At 37.1% G+C, this 22,305-nt stretch overlaps 1 protein-coding gene across 1 annotated transcript; it reads left to right on the top strand.

The window, feature by feature from the left end:
- The first annotated feature begins 698 nt into the window (after nt 1-698).
- LOC143562065 (exonuclease DPD1, chloroplastic/mitochondrial-like) lies at nt 699-2,546 on the top strand. Its single transcript, XM_077049982.1, has 3 exons — nt 699-1,342; nt 1,536-1,750; nt 2,222-2,546. The coding sequence occupies exons 1-3, from the start codon at nt 777-779 to the stop codon at nt 2,449-2,451; spliced, it is 1,011 nt and encodes a 336-aa protein (XP_076906097.1). The 5' UTR covers nt 699-776; the 3' UTR covers nt 2,452-2,546.
- Nucleotides 2,547-22,305: the final 19,759 nt, after the last annotated feature.

Raw genomic sequence — 22,305 nt, 5'->3', positions numbered from 1 at the left:
TTTGTATGTAACTTAAATCTATATGTTGATTTCTCGCATGCACATGAATGTCTTGGTAAGCGGATTACCCATAATCGTACCCATCTTCTTCCATCCATACTTGTACATTATATTATTATTATTATTATTATTATTATATATTTATTTATTTTTATTATTAATATTTAAATGTAAATTATTATTATTATTATTATTATTATAATGGATTAGCCCGAAAGAAGTGGATCTGGGCCCAAAGAAACCGATCCGTAATTAGAGGATGGGATGGGTTCATTTCATTCTTTGTTTGATAATTTGAGATTCGACAGTTTTACACACTTTTCATTCATTCTTCACGCTTTCTTTCTTTCTTTGCCTCCTCCACCAATTCATTCGTTTTCCGAATGTTAATAATAATAAATGCGTATTTGCATTTGTAATTGTAATCTCCATCCCCATCCCCATCCCCAGGCAGGTATTATTATTCTTATTACTAGTTATATACCGCTTCTTGAAATTGACCTTCAAACCCTAGCATTTTTATAATAATTATCTTTCATTTTTTTTAAAACAATTGGTTTGGTAGCTATTTTTATGATTAGCTTTCTTGTCTTTTATTATTATTATTTTGTATTTCTTTTTATGAATTATGCATCCATACAGTTAATCGAAACCCAGATTTTTTTTAAGTAAAAATATACAATTTAATCACTGATCTTAGATAGTTCCATCTTTCTGCATTGCAGGTTAAATCAATTCATTATTTCTTTCTATAATTCCAATAATCCTAAATTCAAATGAGAGCAGCAATGTGCTTTTCACATTTCCAGCTTCCAAGATGCCAAATTCACACCCTTTACGGTTCCTGGTGGAAAAAAGTCAACACCTTCACCCAAACTCAACAATATATTTCCAATTCTCGGTTACTCGGTTTCAATATTCATAACCTTCAAGGGGGCCATAGTAGAAGATGGACTCAAAAATCGGCATCTACAAGCACAGGAAAGGATGTTTTAAGCAGAAAAAAAGTTAACATTAGCCAACAAATAACCGATGTTTCAAGCCTGACCCATGATAATTTAAATACTGGTAGAGTGGAACTCGGTGAATCTAAAAGCGTTCATATTGAGGAAAGGATATCTGAAAATAAAGATATATCAAAGAACATAACCGTTATTGTCTTTGATATCGAGACCACCGGATTTAGAAGGGACGCTGATCGAATCATTGAGATTGCATTGCAAGATCTTAGTGGTGGAGAAAATAGTACTTTTCAGGCACTTGTAAATCCGGATATGTTTGTGACGAATACGGAAATCCATGGAATTACATCATCTATGCTCAATAAAAATGGCGTCCCAAGGTAACATTCATGGTCCTTGGTTATGAACTTTCAAACTATATAACGACACTAAATACTATTTTATACAACCTCTAATTTGGATTATTCAATATCACTTTCCAAACTTACATCCAATCATTCCCTTAGTTATTAATTATGATGCTTTGAGCTAACATACTCTGTTAAAGAACCATATTGACATGAAGTTGTGCAGGATGCAAGAGTTGATACCCATATTGATACAATATGTCAAAAGTCGACAAAAACCCGCTGGTCAAATATTATTAGTTAGTCACAATGCTAAATCATTTGACGTCCCTTTCTTGATGCACGAATTCAATCGCTGCTCCTATGAAATCCCATCCGATTGGCGTTTTATGGATTCATTATCCCTTGCCCGCGAGATAAAGGATCTAAAGAAACCCGAAGGTCAGTCTCATGTACACACACACACACACCGGGCTGTATACGAACCAAATGTTCAGTTCACAGTTCGTGAACTGTTATGTAGAAAGTTCTTTTATTTAATATACAACCAGTTATATTATAAACAGTTTTTTTTGTTCATTTAGTTAAACGAACGAAGATGGACACATGTCCTGTTCAGTGGTGTGTTCGGATAAAATTTTTAGACCCACTACGAGTTAGTCTAGTTTTATTAACTTTTCAGGTCCGACAAACTGATGTTCACGTATAGTTTAAATTCATATTCGCTTGGTTATGTTTGTTCAGCTATGCGGGCTCGTTTATTTTCGTGAACAGTTTGTGTATACCATTAACAAACAAGCATACACGAACACACTTATTTTCTTAACAAACACGGATAATAAAACCTTGTTCCTTTAAATGTTTTTATATATGGATGATTAGCTGCAAATAATAGTTTAATGATATGTTCAGGAGCGACACGTTTATCAAGGTCACTACAGAACCTTAGGGAGCATTATAAGATCCCGCTAGTTGGTAGCGCTCACAGGGCGATGTCAGATGTGAAATCTCTTGTGTTGGTTTTACAGAAGATTACATGCGATTTGAAACTCACGGTTTCCTGTCTTCTTGAAAATTATTCGTTTACAGTTTCTGATATAATCAATAATTCAAATTCAAAGAAGAAGAAGAATTCAGGGTAAGTTGATGTTATCTGGCTTACTTTGGTTTCAAGTATTGTTGTAATTGGTTTACTAATTAAGGAAATATTTGGTTATAATTTATTCATCTTCTGGTATGTTAAATTTATAGCATCTTATATTTGTTGCAACTTCATGTAGAAACAAATTGAGAATATAATTATATTAAATGAAGATATTTTGAATATTTGAATATATCTGTCAGTATATTCCAACCATTTTTAACATCTGCCAAAGTTAAGTTCTGTGAATTTTTTGTTTGGTTTTTGTCTCTGTGAATTCTGTGAACATTTACAAGCCAACTAGGAAACCAAACCAATTACGTGTTTCACTTGTTTAAAATGAATCATTAACGCCCCTGTCAATTACAAACTATTCATGACCTACTAGTCACCAAATCGACTCAACTATATTTACAGACTTATAGCAGCTAGGGTTGTAATTGCGAGTTTTGTTCATTGACTACAAGTTGTTTCAAAGTCTTGGTCATGTTAACCTACGAACACATCGGTGTATCCTACAACCCCCCCCCCCCCTCCTGGGTACCGAGTTTTTGAGTGACCCGTTGGCTTGTCGATCACAACGGTAATATTACTGTTAAAAGTAGTAACTTTAGAGAAAACCTATTATTTTTACCCTGTTAATATTTAACAATTTCAACCAATTTTTTACGCATTTATTCATCCTTTCATCTCAAGCTCTGTCAACAAAATCCTTCTTTCAAATCATAACCCTAACTATGACGATGCGGTCGTGTTGGCGAATGTTTGGAGGTAAATGACAGACAACGGCACAGTGGGAAGCCAATTTTGGCCTACGGTTCGTATGCTCAATTTGGAGGTACCGGCGATCGTTCCACCCACCAAATCAACTCAAAGTGAAGGTATGTCAATAAAAGTAGTATTCAACTCCACCAATTCTACGTACGGATACATGCAGAGATGCCCAAAGGTCAAGCGTCTTCACAAGCAAATTGTGACTGCAGAGCTCTCACATGGTTTTTTATTTCACATCAAAGCGTGAGATATTTTTAGAAATCATCCCCGGTTTGTGGCTTTGGCTACTTGGGAGGTTCCGGCTCAACATGACTCAGAAGCCGGTGAATCCAAAGTGGAGGATTAATTAATGTTTTATTAATTTAGTATTTTAATGATATTTAGAAGTAAATTTTTAGTGAATGTTATTTTCAATTATTTTATATTTATGTTTTAGTTAGAAAATAATTAGTTAATTCAATTACAAGAAAAAGAATATAAAAATAGTTGTAAGATGTATTGGGATGTTGTAAAATGCAATGTTGTAGAAACCGGACCAGACCAGACCGGCCGATCGAACCGGTCCGACAGGGATTCGGTCCACCGACCGGTCCGGTTCACATAGTTCGCTCGGCAGATAGAGGATCAGCCGGTCTGAACCGGTTTGGCCGGTCGAACCGGAAAACCGAACCGGTTGAACCGGTTTATAAGAAAAAATATTTTTTTATTGAAAAAATCAATTTTTAAAATGCTTGATCCGTCATTTTTTACCAAATTTGTTCGGCCGGTCCGACCGGTTCGACCGGTTGAACCGGTGAACCGGTAGGCCATCCGGTTCGGTGTCCGGTCCGGTTATGAAAACATTGGTAAAATGGTTGAAAGATTGATTGAGATTAGAGGTGGCAAATGGGTTGGGTTGGGTTGAAACGGGTTAGGGTCGAAAAGGGTCACTTAAAAAAAAGGTTGTTTTGGTTCGGGTCGGAACGGGTTAGGGTCAACAGGTTCGGGTGAGAAAGGGTCAAGGTCGGAACAGGTCAGTTTTTTTTGGACCATCGAATCAGCGCGTTTTCAACATGTTACAGCTCGTTTAGGCGATTTTTCAGTTCGTTTCAGCACCTAACAGCTCGCTTAAGCGATTTTTCAGTTCGTTTCAGCACTTAACAGCTCGATTAAGCGATTTTTCAGTTCGTTTCGACCCTAACCCGTTTCAACCCTAAGCCGTTCCGACCCATGACCTGTTTCGACCCAACCCAACCCATTTGCCACCTCTATAAATTCCTAGTAGGTAGGATGATAGAATCAAAGAGAGAACAGAGAGGAAATTTGATCAACCAAATGTATTTCTTATAATCAAACCAATCGTTATTATACAAATTGACCCGCTAACAACCTAACGACCAACAACCTGTATAACAGACTCATCACTATCACAATATTACAAACTAGTCCCTGTACTATTCTTTTACACAATTACAGAAATGGTCCCTGTACCATTTACAGTTGTAACAATACTCCCCTGTATAAGAAAAATATTGTCCTCAAGATTGGAAATTGGGAAATCTGAGCTGCAAATATTCCAAATTTTCCCATGTAGCCTCGGTAATTGGTAAATTCTCCCAATGAACTAAAACCTTAACGCCTGCTTTAGAACCTTTTCTAACAAATTGACGGTCCAAGATAGCTCTCGGTTGCACAACAAACCTTGGTGTAACAGGTAATGGAGTAACAGTAGTAGGAGGACCCATTGCAGCTTTCAGTAAAGAAACATGGAATGTGTGATGGATTTGGGCAGAGTCTGGCAAATCCAGTTTATAAGCTACATGTCCAACTCTTTCTAGAACTAAGTAAGGCCTACAATACTTAGGACCCAACTTTTTGTTCCTGTGATCTTTAATAGAGTTCTGCACATATGACTGAAGCTTGACATAAACCTAATCACCTACCTTGAATTCTCTTTCAGATCTATGTTTATCTGCCATTTGTTTCATTCTGTTCTTGGCCTTAGCCAAATTGGTTTTTAAAGCAAGCAACTTTATTTCTCTTTGTTTAAACCACTCTTCAATAGAGTAAATCTTAGTATCGTTTGGAATGTAAGGTATGTGTAGAGGTGTCGGAATACCATAGAGTGCCTCAAAAGGAGACATCCCAATTGCTGGGTGGAAGGTAGTATTGTACCACCATTCCGCCAATGTTAACCACTTTGGCCATTGCATAGGGTCATCCATGACCATGCAACGCAAATACGATTCAAGACATCTGTTTAATACTTCTGTTTGACCATCCGTTTGTGGATGGTAAGCTGATGAAATTGCCAACTGAACTCCTTGCAGCTTCATAAAGTCTCTCCAAAAATGGCTCAGAAAAATGGGATCCCTATCTGAAACTATAGTGTTTGGGCACCCATGAAGCTTAAACACATTGTCAAAAAAAACTTGAGCAATGGTAGTAGCAGTATATGGATGTGAGAGACCCATAAAATGTGCATATTTAGTGAACCTATCAACCACTACTAAAATGGAATCTTTACCATAAGCTTTAGGAAGCCCAGAGATAAAGTCCATAGAGATATCAGTGAAAACTGAGTTAGGTGTAGGAAGAGGCTGCAATAGACCTGGACTGGCTACTCTTTCATATTTTTCTTTATGACAAATAGTGCAGCTTCTAACCCAATCTCTAACATCTTTACTACACTTCTTCCAATAGAACAATTGCTTACCTTTTGCAAAGTGGGCAAATACCCAGAATGCCCTCCAACCGGAGATGAATGACATAAGTGAAGGATGTCATGCCTCAATTGCTGGTCACGTCCCACTGCTATCCTGTTCTTTCTCTTCAAAATAGTACCATCCCAAGTCCAATTCTTTACTTGAGATGTATGTTGAATTTTGTCAATGATAGCCCGCAACTTGGTATCATGTTCCCAACTTTTTTTGAACTCTAGGCCATAAACACGGATCAATAGAACTGAGGCCCATTTGAAACAATGCCAAGCCCTCAACTCTTGATAAAGCATCTGCAACCTTATTCTTAATACCCTCCTTGTACAAAATTTCATAATCATAGCCTAACAGCTTGGCTAGCCATTTTTGTTGTAAAGGAATACTAACCTTTTGCTCCAAAAGATACTTTAAACTTCTTTGGTCAGTTTTGATAATGAAATATTTGACAATCAAATAATGGTGCCAGTGTTTGACAGCCATTAAGATTGCAAGAAATTCTTTTTCATAAACTGACATGGCTTGTTGTTTTACAGAAATACCCCTGCTAATAAAAGCTAAGGGATGGCCCTCCTGCATTAACACAGCCCCTAGCCCTTTAGAAGATGCATCAGTTTCAATTATGAATACCTTAGAAAAGTCGGGTAGAGCTAGAACAGGGGCTGAGGTAAGTGCCATTTTGAGTTGTTCAAAGGATTGCTGAGCTTCCGTAGTCCATAAGATCCCGTCCTTCTTCAAAAGGTTGGTTAAAGGTCTAGCAATAATGCCAAATGATTTAATAAACCTTCTATAATACCCTGCTAGGCCTAGAAACCCTCTTAATTGCTTAACTGTTGTAGGAGTAGGCCATCTGATTACTGCTTCAATTTTAGTTGGATCGGTGCTCACACCCTTTTTTGAAATAATATGGCCTAAGTATTCAACTTGAGACCCTGCAAAGGTACGTTTAGACTTTTTTGCCAATAGAGAGTTTTGCTGAAAGAGTTGTAGGACTGCTTCTAAATCTTTTAAATGTTGCTCTAATGATGAACTGTAGACCAAAATGTCATAAAAAAAGACCAATACACACTTTCTAGGTATTGGTTTAGAAGTAGAGTTCATTAATGCTTGAAATGTTGCTGGTGCATTAGTAAGTCCAAAGAGTAACACCATAAATTCAAAGTGACCATGGTGAGTTCTAAAAGTTGTCTTATGGATGTCTGATTCATGCATTCTCACTTGATGATAACCTGATCTTAAATCCAGTTTGGAAAAGATAGTGGACCCTCCTAGCTCCTCCAATAGTTCATCTATTAGTGGTATAGGAAAACTGTTCTTAATCGTTGCTTCATTTAACTTCCTATAATCCACATACATGCGCCAATTGCCATCTTTTTTCTTAACCAACACTATTGGCGCGGCAAATGAACTAGTACTTTCTCTGATAATACCCATATCTAAGAGTTCTTGTGTCATTTGTTCTATTATATCCTTTTGTGCAGCACGATATTTGTAAGGCTTTTGAGCAATGACATTCACTCCTTTCAATATAATTTGATGGTCACAGTCCCTCTTTGGAGGTAAAGAAGAAGGTACAACAAATACTTCATTATATTTCTGCAATAAAGGATCTATAGCACATTGAGAAGATTTCTCACAACTTATATAGACAGGAGCAGTGTCCTATAAAGCTAGAGAGTGCATCATTTGAATACCGAACAATTGACCTTGGTCCCAAGTTGTAGACTTTCCCAAAATACCATCCATCTTTTCACTTGAACACAAACTAATACCTTGATCTTTAGCCCCTTTTAGTTCAAAAAACAAGTTATCAACTTTGAATTTCATTGTTAAGTCCTTGAAATTCCAAGTTATGTCATTAAGGCTTTGTAGCCATTGTATTCCTAAAACCATATCATAATTGGTCAAAGGAATTAATAACACATCTGCTTTAAACCAGTTCCCTTGCATCATCCATTGTACATTCTCACACACTTTTGTGCAAGTCAATAGAGTACCATCTGCTATGGTAATTTTCATAGGGGTCATTTCCTTAATAGGACATCTCATCTTACTAGCAATTTTCTCATCCAAGAAATTATGAGTAGACCCAGAGTCTATTAGAATGTGCAAAGGTTTTGTCCCAATTGAACCTGTAACCCTCATAGTGGAGTATGATGACACTCCCATAATAGCATTTAATGAAATTTGAGGATCTAGTATTTCATTAACCATAGGTTCATAAAGATCTTCTTCCTCCTCATCCTAAACTTAAATTGAGAATAATTGTTTATTTTTGCACTTGTGAGTAGGCGAGTATCTTTCATTGCAGCCAAAACATTCATTTCTGGCCCGTTTATCAGCAATTTCTTTGGTAGTTAAATTTCTGGTAATAGGATTTTTGGGTTTATATGGTGGTGCAGGTAACAATGGTAAGTTGGCAGATGACAACGGAGTGGGATTGTATATAGGTTTTGAAAATGAATCAGTAGGTTTTAAGGGTGGTTTGTAAGGTGTTTTGTATGTGTTGGGTTGTAACACCGTAAGATTATCAGTTTGGGTTCTTGCAAGCATATAAGTTTCAAGTAATGTTTTTGGTCTGATGAGTTTGATTGGATTGCCAACTTCAGGTTTTAGAGCTCTTAAAAATAGGCTAATGGCATACTCTTCAGGAATACTAACCCTAGTTAAAGCCAAATCAAATTCATCACACAATTCTTGAAGTGACCTTGTTTGTTTTATTGAAGCTAGGGCTGCCATAGCATTGCAGTCCATTGTTAAAGCAAATCTAGTAGTTATAGATTGCTTATAGTCATGCCAAGATAACCCTTCAAGGTGAATGATGGCACACCTTACCTTTTGATTTTCGGGAGTAGCATCAATGAAGAAAAAATGCTCCACGCGACATAGCCAACCTTCCACATTAGTTCCTTTAAATCTTGGAAATTCAATTTTGGCTAAACGGCTATAATTGCCACAATTATGCCTCTGATCCCCAACATCATTATTATGATTGATATGATGGTTATTGTTATTAGGCATTTCTGTATTGAACCTATTATTGTTCATATTCTGTAAGCTTTGTATTAAGGCTGCCAACTGTGATTCTAACCTGGATGTATTTACATTCATTAGAATTTTGACAGCTTCTAATTCTTGATTGTTGTGGGTTATGGCTGAATTGAGTGACTCAAATTGAGTCGAGTGGGAACTAATTGTCGTATCCATCCGCTGTAATAACGAATCATGTTCAGATATACGCTGCTCTAACGACTGATTGCGAGGAGCCATTGCCAATTGAACGTGTATTGAATCTGAAATCGATGAATTGAAGGTAATTAATCGAACAGTTGATCAATTACAGTGATTTGAAATGAAACAGGAATGAATTGATCGATCAATCAATCAATCCAGCTAGAAATGAAACGGATTTGAAGGAATTTGGAAACGAAAATGGTGAATTAGAGTTCGTAACCGAGAATTAGGGTTTGAAATCACGAGCTTCCAAGGATAGGCAGGCTCTGATACCACTTGATAGAATCAAAGAGAGAACAGAGAGGAAATTTGATCAACCAAGTGTATTTCTTACAATCAAATCAATCGTTATTATACAAACTGACCCGCTAACAACCTAACAACCAACCACCTGTATAACAGACTCATCACTATCACAAAATTACAAACTAGTCCCTGTACTATTCTTTTACACAATTACAGAAATGGTCCCTGTACCCTTTACAGTTGTAACATAGGAGGTCTCTGAAGAATGTTTCCTTCATCATCTAAGCAAATTGAATGAATATAATTGGTGACTTGTTTCTTCTTCTTGTTCTTCCGTGTGTGTAAAAGGCAGAAGTGAATGATGGAGTCATGGGCTGCTGCTATCTTCCTCAACCAAGCGTTACCTTCAATCAAGATCTCATCCGGTAGGTACCAAACTCTTCAATTATTATTATTATTATTATTATTATTATTATTATTATTATTATTATTATTATTATTATTATTATTATTATTATTATGCATACAAACACTAACATTTTGGATGAATTTGAGTGGAAGTTAGTTTGTTTAATCCTTCACTGAATCTTGCATGCAACAAAAGAGAAAAGGCAGTTCAATTTCAACACTTTCATTGTTGAGGAGGGAATTAAGACTAGGAAAGTTTGGCACTTCTTCGTATTTAGGTCAATGCAGATGCAGCACCGGATCCATTATTGTCATCATTTGTTTTGCCAGTTGGTGATGACTTTGCGAGCACTCAGTCCAATTCATCTGCTGAGTCGGTTTCCATACCTAAAAGCACAGGTGAAAAGGCATCTGAAAGGTATGATACTTAATACTCGCTGGTCTTATACATTCTTCATATTGCTGGTCTTACACATTATTCATATTGCATGCTGCATTACTGTACTATTAGATAGGAAAAGATTTGAGGTTAAGAAACAAATACATATAGTTATTAGTTCATATTGCATGATACATTGCTATAAGCAAACCGAGCGGAGCTAAATTGGGCTTGGCTTCGAGCTTATAGGAGCTGCATTGGCTTTGCTCGTTTATTTTAAAAAGCTCTATCTAGCTCGTGGCCCATTAATTTTTTAAAAAATGTAGTTTCACACTCATAGTTTAAGATTTATAAAGAATTTATAACATTATATGTGTGATTTTTTGTTATTAAATAAACATGAATTATGTGTTACACAGAACCTGAATCACCTCTCAAGTCAATTGACGATAAGGAAGAGAGGAGTAAAAGGTCTGAATTTGTGCAAGGAATGATGCTGTCTACTATTCTTCTTGACGATGACGTGTTGTAAAAAGATTTTCATTTGTTGGTTAGCGTTATGACGTTGGGTGTCTGTCGGGTGTGTAACCGAGATACAGCAATAATTATGTAATTTATTTATGCCTGGCAATTGTAGTTGAAAAGGGAAGAAAAAGAAAAGAACGAAATTATAGTGTGGGAATGGGTGTGTTTGTTTGTTGAGGTGATATATATATATATATATATATATATGCTTTAGTTGTTTCATTTCATAATGGTGAAAGGAAGGCTTCTTTGTTTGTTAGTTTGTTGGGTAGAATTATCAAAATGTAATGGTTCAGAATCTAATTATTATTGAAATCGAAACACTCTAGTGTAAGGGTTTCTTGTAGCTTTTGAATTATTTTTTTTAGCATTTGCACACAGGTAGTTATAGTTAGCTGTAACGAATCTAATCGATTTCGATCAAATTATTGCACGTTCCCGTCGTATAGTTGCAGCCTCAGATCTCATCTCTTCCACCTAATCATGTATAAAAGTCGAGACCTGCATTGCTGATAGTCTTAGTGGTAGATCTAAATGGACTATAAAATCCAAGAACATTTAATGCTATGAACATATTAGACCATGCGTAGCTAAAACTAGACACACCCGGACATTTTGCGCCATGTAACGCCTAGTCGGATTTTAGGCATTTTTTAAAAAGTGAGTGTAGTGGGAAAAACGCCTCCCCCCTCTCTATCTCTCTCTCTCACAAAACCCTAAAATCCATGCCATCCTAACGTTATGTAGGAAACGCTTGATCAAAACACCAAACCCAAAACGCCAGGGGGCGGTGTTCTCCAGCGTTTTGGCCTCAAAACGCCATCGACTACGGATGGTCTTAGAAAGAGAAAAAGTATGAAAGCTAACAAAATGTATAGCCCAAAAACTATAATAATACAGTCACGATGGTTGGATTGGTGTGTTAATTTGCATTCACAAATATAAAGTGTAACAAAAGATAACTAAGTAAACACATCTTCCCGTCAACTTTGATCTCTATGGGAAGTTGCATAGGTAAGCAAAATTCCCAACAATTCCCAACAAAACTTTCTCTCCCGTCAACTGTACGGTCCACCGGAAACGTACACATTTTGCAGTACGTCCCACTGGAAACGTACACATTTTTCACCGGAGCTCACACAAACACTCAACACTCAACGGTCCACCGGAGCTCCGTCGATATTTGCACCGGAGCTCTGTCAAACTTAATCACCGAACGGTCCACCAAGCTCAACCAAACACCCAACGGTCCACCGGAGCTCCACCACACCCACTAATCTTCGAATCTCCGGCAACTGCTACGTCAATATTTGCTCCTCCGAAAGCTTCTTGAGTAGTGACTCAGTTTTCAACCTGACGATCTCGCAACAAACACCAAGTGCACTCAATCCTAAACTTTTAATTCTTCTACAAACACGAGCTTGCCGGATCTGCTGTCGAGCCGCCTCCTGACGCTGCGTCACCACCCACGGCCGCCGTAAAAGTCGCCGGAATTGTTGGTTCACCTTGTTGGTTTGTCTAGCTCGATTCGTTATATCTCGGTGGTCTCCCGGTTGAGCTGTATCTGCCTTCATCATCTTCACGGTATACTCGTTCCTTTCTCACTATTATTATTATTAGTATTATTATTATTATTATTATCATTAGAACATACGTGATCCGGATCTTTGGAGTTTATTTTCATTTTAAGATCTCTTGACTATTATTGTTATTGCTACACACTATTATTATTATTATTGTTATTATTATTATTAGTTTTTGTTACTAGTATTATTATTATTGATTTGGTGTTCTATTGCTTGTGTTTGTGTGATTAGTTGCAACCATAGAGCGTAGGAACCATGACTATTACTTGAGACCATGTCCTGAAACGAGGGGTGTAGGAAAGAGTAAAGATAGGGACCGTATATTGCGTTTGGCTTCTTGGAATGTAGGAACTTTAAATGGTAAGTTGCTAGAATTGGTAGATGTGCTTAAAAGACGTAGGGTTCAGATAGCATGCCTCCAGGAGACTAAGTGGAAAGGACATAGAGGGGCTGAGTGTAATGGGTATAAGTTGTGGTACTCGGGGTCTGATGGAGCTAGGAATGGAGTGGGGTTTCTAGTGGCCAAGGAAATATACACTAGTGTGGTGGAGGTGATAAGACATAATGACAGGATTATGGTGTTGAAATTAGTACTAGGAGAGGAAGTAGTGGCAGTAGTCTCCGCCTACGCGCCTCATGTAGGCCTAGGGGATCAGGAAAAGAGAGAATTTTGGGATTGCCTAGACGCAGTGATAGGGGGCATACCTAGGGGGGGAGAGGATTTGCATAGGAGGTGATTTTAATGGACACATTGGTAAGGCTAACGATGGTTTTCAAGCCGTTCATGGGGGTTTCGGTTTTGGTGATAGGAATGAGACCGGAACAGATCTTCTAGAGTTTGCGGTGGCACATGACCTAGGTATTATAAATTCTTTTTTTAGGAAACAAGATTCTCTTTTAATCACTTTTAGCAGTGGCGGACGCGACACGCAAATTGACTACCTTTTGATGAGGCAAGGAGACCGACGTTGGTGGAAGGACTGCAAAGTCATACCTGGAGAGGCAGTTGTGACTCAACATCGACTACTAGTGACAGATATAGCCTTCAGAAATAAGGTGACTGTTCGAGAGAAGAAAGGTACACCGAGAATTCGATGGGGAAATTTGAAGGATGAAAATCTCCTACTGTTTAAGGATAAACTCATGATGCATACGCGGGCTCGACTAAATGGGGACTCAACTCATATATGGGAAGCTATGGAGACAAAGATCATCCAAGTAGCAAAGGAGACTCTCGGGGTCACAACAGGAAAGACAAGTGGGCATAAGGAGTCTTGGTGGTGGAATGACGCAGTGCAAGACAAGATAAGGGACAAACAAGGATGTTTTAGGGAGCTAATGAGATGCACGAATGAGGAGGAGCGAGTGGAATTGAGGGACAACTACAAAACGGCCAAGATAGAGGCGAAGAAGGCAGTGGCGGAAGCAAAGAAGGCGGCCTTTAAATGGATGTATGAAAGTCTAGAAACAAAAGAGGGGGAACATGCTATGTTTAAGATTGCCAAAGCCAGGGAGCGTAGAAGGCAAGATCTAGGACCGGTGAAGTTCATAAAGGATACAGATGGGCATGTACTGGTCAAAGAGCAGGACATCAAGCTAAGATGGCAAACCTACTTCCACAATCTTTTTAACAATGGGACAGCTTTCCAAGGAGAACATGACAACACAAACTTTCAACGACAACAATCGAATAACTGCTACTACCGTCGGATCACACGAGAAGAGGTGAAGGATGCACTTAGGAGGATGGGAAGGTCTAAGGCGGTTGGCCCAGACAACATACCCATCGAGGTGTGGAAGTGTCTGGGGGAGGAAGGAGTCATGTGGTTAACTACTCTGTTCAATAGTATTCTCAAATCAGGTAAGATGCCAGACCAGTGGAGGAGCAGCGTTGTAGTTCCTATCTATAAGAACAAAGGAGACGCCCAATGTTGTGGTAACTACCGAGGAATCAAACTACTAAGTCATACTATGAAGCTATGGGAAAGAGTGATTGAGTGTAGACTTAGACGAGAAACTCAGGTTACGGTCAACCAATTTGGCTTCATGCCGGGGCGTTCCACCACAGAGGCAATACACCTTATAAGAAGATTAATGGAAAAGTATAGGGAGAAGAAGCGTGATCTACATATGGTGTTTATTGACCTAGAAAAGGCCTACGACAGTGTGCCACGACAGGTGCTCTGAGAGTGCTTGGAGGGTAGAAGAGTGCCCAGGAAATACATAGAGATAATTATGGATATGTATACCAGGAGTGAAACAAGTGTCCGTGCGCCAGTGGGGGATACTGATTTCTTTCCTGTAGAGGTAGGTCTTCACCAGGGGTCAGCGTTGAGCCCGTTTCTTTTTGCAGTAGTCTTGGATGAGTTGTTAAAGTCGATTCAGGAGACTCTCCCGTGGTGCATGATGTTCGCAGACGATATTGTGTTACTTGCTGAGAAAAAACAAGATCTAAACATGAGGCTTGAGGAGTGGCGAACAACCTTAGAGACAAAAGGTTTAAAGATTTGCCGATCTAAGACGGAGTACCTCCACTGTGATTTTGGTGGGATAAACGACAATGAAGACACACAGATCACAATTGAAGGGCAGGTGGTCCCGCAGGTAACGAAGTTCAAGTATTTAGGATCTTTTGTACAGAGCGATGGGGAATTAGACAGTGATGTGACCCACCGAGTTCAGGTAGGATGGTGTAGATGGAAAGCAGCCACAGGTATATTGTGCGACAAGAGTTTCCCGACTAAACTAAAGGGAAAATTCTATAGGGTGGCAGTTAGACCTGCAATGCTATATGGAACAGATTGTTGGGCCATCAAAAAAGCACAAGTGCGGAAGATGGAGGTAGCAGAAATGAGAATGCTACGTTGGATGTGTGGGCACACAAGGCTAGACCGAATAAGAAACGTTGTGTTTCGCGAGAGATTAGGGGTGGCGAACATAGCAGACAAGATAAGAGAGTGGAGATTGAGATGGTTTGGACATGTAAAGAGAAGACAGACGACGAATCCTGTTAGATCCGTAGAAAACATTACTATAGAGGGGAGGAGGGGTAGAGGACGACCGAAATTGACTTGGGATGAGAGGATTAGGCATGATTTGATAGACCTAAACCTCTCCGAGGACATGGTTGAGGATAGGAATTCGTGGAGAAGTAGAATTAAAGTTAAGGATTTTTAGAGAGAATTGAATACCTTAGGGCTTAGACTTAACTTATTTAGTCCACATACCATAATGGTATTTCCCTTGCATATATTATTATTATTATTATTATTATTATTATTATTATTATTATTATTATTAGCTTTTATATAGCTGTTAAACTGTGATCTTATTATTAATATTATATAATAATATTAATATTAATATTAATATTATTATAATTAGTAGTAGTTTTTATATAACTGTTAAAATTTGATTTCCTTTATTTTGCTTTATTTTCCTTTTTGCTTCATACGCATGTTCTTAGAGCCGAGGGTCTCTCTGGAAGCCACCTCTTTATTCCTTTGGATAGAGGTACGGTGTGCCTACATCCCACCCTCCCCAGACCCTACTTATAGCTTTGCTGTCGGTGGGATTTTACTGGGCATGATTGATTGATTGAAGAAACACAACCACTTATGAAGAAGCACAAAATTAGTTGGAGGCCCCACCATCAAACGTAAGGTGTTACAGATGCATGCATCTAAGGCGCACAATATCAGTTGTGCTATAAGTTGATAGCCTTTCGACACTCCATTCGAATGCATTTGGTAACCTAGACTCATGGAGGCATGAAAGGTAGTCCATGAGCGTTACAAATTGTACTAATGCACACCATCCTTTTCTCAAGCGTCATGCTCGATCGTGTTATCTCCTTTTGGTATGTTGATAACATTACGTAACAAGTCAAGTCACATAGCAACACTTTGGATCATTATCATCAATCTAAAAAAAAAATTGACCCATAACGAAGATCTCCCTTCGAGTCATATGTTATGAAATTGGTTTTCATATTTGTCTACACTTTATGCATTTAGTAGTACCCGCAAGTCACCAAACACGCTAAATAGTTAAGCTAGTATACTAGTGCATACCATGATTATTCTATCAATCAGTAACAACATGCATTGGCCGGTGGATGTGAAGTAGGCCATTATATTGGGAATACTGAGTCAAGCTGGTATTGGTATTACGTATTAAAAGGGTGATATACTAGTCGTGTCACGTAGAATTAGTGTATTAAAAAGAAATTACTTCATAGAATAGTAACCAACTTTAAAAGTTATTTTAATCAGGTCACTGATAAAATTTTTTATTCCAATTAGGTAATTGAACTTTCTATTTTGTTTCAATCCTAGATATTTTACCTAGATAGCAGGTATTCTAGGTTTTTTTAATTTTTTCAATGTTTTTACGTTGCATAATAACTTTTAAAGGTTGCGAAAATTAGTAAAGATGCGAAATATAATTTTAAAATTCCGAAAATTTGCAAAAAAAGTTCGAAAAGTTGCAATAAATTGCAAAAATTGAAAAAAATGCAAAAATGTTTCCATTTTTTTTTGAAAATTGCAATAAATTACAATCCTTTTAGTTATATTTTTAATTTAGAGGTGGCAAATGGGTTGGGTTGGGTCGAAACGGGTCATGGGTCGGAACGGGTTAGGGTGGAAACGTGTCACTTAAAAAAATGGTTGTTTTGGTTCAGGTCGGAACGGGTTAGGGTCAATAGTTTCGGGTTAGAACGGGTCAAGGTCGGAACGAGTCGTAACGGGTTTCGGGTCAGTTTTTATTGGACCAACGAATCAGTGCGTTTTCAACACGTTACAACTCGTTTTAACAGCAAAAGCTCATTTAAGCGATTTTTCAGTTTGTTTCAGGACCTAACAGCTCGTTTAAGAGATATTTCAGTTCGTTTCAGCACCTAACAGCTCGTTTAAGCGATTTTTCAGTTCGTTTCAGCACCTAATAGGTCGTTTAAGCGATTTTTCAGTTCGTTTCAGCACCTAATAGGTCGTTTAAGCAATTTTTCAGTTCGTTTCATAACCTAACAACTCGTTTAAGCGATTTTTCAGTTCGTTTCAGCATCTAATAGGTCGTTTAAGCGATTTTTCAGTTCGTTTCAGCACCTAACAAATCGTTTAAGCGATTTTTTCAGTTCGTTTAAGCTCTTAACAGCTCGTTTAAGCGATTTTTCAGTTCGTTTCAGCTCCTAACAGCTCGTTTAAGTGATATTTCAGTTCGTTTCAGCACCTAACAGCTCGTTTAAGTGATTTTTCAGTTCGTTTCAGCACCTAACAGCTCGTTTAAGTGATTTTTCAGTTCGTTTCAGCAATTAACAGCTTGTTTTAGCACGTTTTGACTAAAATGGGTTGTTTTGGTTCAGGTCGAAACAGGTTAGGGTCAACAAGTTCGGGTCGGAATGGGTCCAGGTCAAAACGGGTTTTTTTTTATTTGTTGAACGAGGAAAACGGACAAAACATTTTAGTTTTAGTTTTATTTTTATTATTTTTGTTTTTGTTTTATATTTTGAATTATGGTTTTTTTATTAATTTTTTTTGAGGGTTTTAGAAAAAAAACCTAGATTACCTGATATCCATGTAAAATATCTAGGATTGGAACAAAAATGAAAGTTCAATGACCTGATTGGAACAAAAGTTTGTGTCAGTGACCTGATTGGAACAACTTTTACACCCTGTTCTTGAGTTTTTTTAAAGGAGGGAAAGGAAAGGAAAACTAAGGATAGTTAAAAAATGGGTGTTCCTGAGTTTTTTTTAGGATGGAAAGGAAAGAAGTAGGAGTTAGGAAGGATTAAATTAATGTATTTTCCCAATAAGTTATCCTCCCAAAAATGGGATGATTACCAAGGATAACTATTTTTAACATAGTTATTATTTCCTTTCCTCTAATTTCCTTCTAACTCAAGAACACACTTGATTAAAAAATTTTCCTTCCCTTCCCTTCCCTTTCTTATCCTTCCCTCTCCTTTCCTTTTCTTTCCTTAGTTAAAAAACTCAAGAACAAGGCGTTAAAGTTGGTTACTATTTTATGGACTAATCCCAAAACCGGTTTAAACTGGCCAGTTTCACACAATGGGACGGTATTTTAAGTCCGATATTTTTGACCAGTTTGCTAAAACATTGTACCGGTGGTTTTTGTCTAAAATACCGGTTTTTATCGGCAAATCGGTTTTAAGCTCGTGAAATTTTTGATATTTGTGGACCATATTTTTCAAAATTACTTTTAACACAACAATTAACATTTAAACGTGTAAAATTTAGGACTATTTTTTTTTAAATTAAGTATTTTTGCATTATTTTTTTAATATGAATTAACTTTTGGATTATATTCTGTTACAGGAATCGTTTAGTTTTGGATTATTTTTGGATTCAAGTTACATTTATAGAAAATTTTAAGCTAAATTATTATTTTTTTAGTCAAATCCGATACATGTAAAATACCGGTTTTTAAAACATTGCGTAGAATGAATATCTAATAGGCTTTCCAAGATATGACTCATAATCGTATTAACAAATTCAATGAATCTATTCTTTTTTATTTTATTGCAAATTATTACCTAACCTAAAATAATATTAATATTTACTTCACTCTTGGTTCAGTTACATAATTTATGCGATTCCATTGAATCATATCTTTTTATAAACTTACTAATAAACACTTATGTTAACTAGGTCAGTGAGGTTCATATTTATCCTGTATCTTTTCTAACATTTTCCTATAATCAAATGTTTATATTATTAGATCAACTATATAATAAAGGTTACTGAAAGAAGGCCTTCTAATGTCACGTATCGTGTTCATATTATTTCTAACTATTATTCACATCTCTTTCGAAAAAAATGAAAATAAAAATTGAACAATTTGACAACCAAACTCATTGGTACATTTATAAGAGTTAAAACACCACGCCACTACATCAATGAAAGAAAAAAAAATAATAAAAATACTAATAAAAACACGCTTATTTTAAAATGAGTTATTCATGCATCAAATCACTCACTTTACATAGTGTTACTTCATCTCACCTAAAGAAAATTATTTAACTCCCGTTTAACCCACCCACAATTTAATTTAAAAACAATTCTTAAGTTTTAGTGTGTGGGTGTAAATGATTTTTAAAGCCCGGTAATATTTTAACTCATCTTACCTTTAACACCCCTTAACCCATAAAGAGAATGACGCCTCACTCGTTAACCTTTGTAAAATCAACTTTAACTCCTCTAGGCGTTAAGGTGTAACACATGACCTAAGTATGTAACTTTTGTTTTCAATCAAATAGTACACGAAAGTTAAATTATATTAAATAATAATTAACGCATTTTTTTTCACTATATATATAAACTGAAATTTACATTACATTTGGCGTTATCGTTAAGATTTAAAAAAAAAACTAATATTCTTCTTCCCAACAAGCTATTGCAGAATTTAAAGCCTCGACTATTAAAAAGAGGGAAAACCTATTACACCGCCGTTATTGATTTGTATCCGTATTTCTGCTAGGTAGTAAATCGTATAGGGGGTTAGGAGTTAAATGTGTAAAAGTAGGAGGGGGTTAAATGTAACATTTGTAATACTCCAGTTCATTAAATAGACGAACAATATACGTAATGAGCAGTGAATGATTTAGAGTTTCGAGTGAATGATTTAAAGTTTCTCTCCCTCTTATCTGTGTCCTCTATCCTATCTTTCAATCTTAATCCTTTGATCACCGTTTTGTATCATAACTATTTCAGTCTTTGACTCTAAGGGCGGACGGGGCACCGCATGGTGGCCCTTTGCACACCGCCGCCGCCCCCTTGTCACGCTAAAAAGAGGTGTTTGCGTGATGGTTGTCACGCGTGATGATGGGTGTTTTCCAAGAAATAGAGCCGTTGGAGGAGTGGGGGGGGGGGTTAAATAAAAATAATAATATAAAACCAAAACAAAAACATAAACCAAATCCAAATCCAAATCAAAACCAAATCCAACTCAAAAACACTCTCAAACTTCCCTTTCATTCACAACAAAAAAATATGGAATTTCCGAAACACTCGATGCCCTTAGACACCGATAGCTCTTCGTCTTCGGACGATGACATTCTCGAATGATTCTCGTTGCTATACAAAGAACTTGAAGGCCCGAGCCGTCCAAAGAAAAAGGTGGTGGTGCGTGATCGTATACATGCCCACGACGTGCTAATGAACGACTATTTTGTGGAGGAGCCGAAGTACAATGACGAGATGTTTAGGGAACACTTTCGTTTGCCGAAATCTTTATTCTTAAACATTGTAGCCGACGTCGAAGCAAACGAAGAATTGTTTCAAGAATCTTACGACGCGAGAGGCAAACGAAGTTTTACGCCGCTTCAAAAATGCACATCCGCTATTCGTCAACTAGCGACAGGTAACCCACCTGACCAATTCGATGAATACTTACAAATGTCTGAGAGAACTTCACGTGAATGTCTACAATTCTTTTGTAACGCGATTATAAAATTGTATGCCAAAGAGTTTCTACGAAAACCAACAAGACACGACATTACACGTCTTTACGCCGCACATGAGGCTAGATGGCATTTTCCAGGGATGCTCGGTAGCATCGATTGTACACATATCGAATGGAGGAATTGTCCACGGGAGTTGCGAGGAGCGTATGTTAGAGGTGATATCAAACGACCGACCATCTCACTAGAAGCGGTTGCGTCAAATGATTTATGGATTTGGCATTCTTATTTTGGTGTTCCCGGCTAAGACAACGACATCATTGTTCTGTACACATCACCGTTGTTTCAGAGCGTAACAGATGGCACCGCACCTTTCTGTCCGTACTTTGTCAACGAGAGATATTACAGACGTGGCTACTATCTTGTCGATGGTATCTACCCGCAATGGTCTGTTTTTGTGAAAGCCTTTTCGTTTCCTGTCGAGACTAATGAAAAGGCGTTCAAGAAGTTGCAAGAATCGGCAAGAAAAGATGTCGAGAGAGCTTTCGGTGTTTCAAAAGGTAGATGGTGCATACTCAGTCACCGGTTCGTGCAATGAAAAAACCCACGATCTCTAGCTACGTGTATGCATGCATCATATTACACAATATGTTAATAAAAAAAGATGGAAATGCAACTTCTCCAGATTGGGTACCGGATCCTCCGACTCAAGTTCCCGTTCCCGATGATGTCCAATTAGACTTGCGGGATGAAGATATTCATCATCGGTTGAGATTGGATCTTGTTGCGCATATAGGTTCTTTAGGTTTGGAATTTCCGGATTCAGACGAGGAGTAGATGTTCATTGTAACTTTTATTTTTTATTTCTAAATTTTAAGTTGAATTATGTTCTATTAAACTATTGTTTTTATTTTTAAATTCTATTAAATATTGTTTTAATTTTTAAAGTTACAAAAAAAATAAAAAATTCCATCACACACCATCACACCACACCACCACCCCTAGTAAAAAACATCACATGTGATGGAATTTGGGTTGGTGATGTGGCACAATATAATTGGGTGGGGTGTGTGATGAGTGATGCCACCATATCCACCACCCCTCCCCCTCTAAGAGCATTCTCAATCCATTCTTTAAAGTTGTCAAACACATATAATTTAGGGTAAATTTTAAGAAAACCATCAAAATCACCTCTTCAAGTCATTCCCGATTATATGGATGATTTATATGACAACCAAAGTAAAAACCTAAATATAGAGACTCACTTTTGATCTATACAATATAATATATCACCTATCTCCCAATCACCATTTACTATATAACAATTAACAAGACAAAAGAGAAAAAAATAATAAATAATTAATTTATGGATATGAATAGGGAATAGAATGTGAAAGAATTTTTAAAACATGATAGATAAATTTATAGAAATGATGTTTTTTAGCTAAATTATAGGGAAAAATATATGGAATGCGCACTTGTCAATTTTATATATCTTATTATACAAATACTCTAGCTTCTAGAGCATAGCTAATCTTATTTTAAATCCACATAGAAAAAAGTTTGCAAATAAACTTTGTACCCTTAA

This window comes from Bidens hawaiensis, unplaced genomic scaffold (genome assembly GCF_021521415.1).
Source record: "Bidens hawaiensis isolate Kalapana, Puna unplaced genomic scaffold, B.hawaiensis_p1.1 tig00020902_1, whole genome shotgun sequence".
In the NCBI taxonomy this organism is placed as follows: Eukaryota; Viridiplantae; Streptophyta; class Magnoliopsida; order Asterales; family Asteraceae; genus Bidens; species Bidens hawaiensis.
This window is presented reverse-complemented; position numbering and strand designations above follow the sequence as displayed.

Bases quoted from the DNA above. Each gene is read 5' to 3' on its own strand.
- LOC143562065 (XM_077049982.1), top strand. From the start codon at position 777: ATGAGAGCAGCAATGTGCTTTTCACATTTCCAGCTTCCAAGATGCCAA. The intron at 1,343-1,535 runs GTAACATTCATG...GAAGTTGTGCAG, and splicing joins AATAAAAATGGCGTCCCAAG to GATGCAAGAGTTGATACCCA. The intron at 1,751-2,221 runs GTCAGTCTCATG...TGATATGTTCAG, and splicing joins GGATCTAAAGAAACCCGAAG to GAGCGACACGTTTATCAAGG.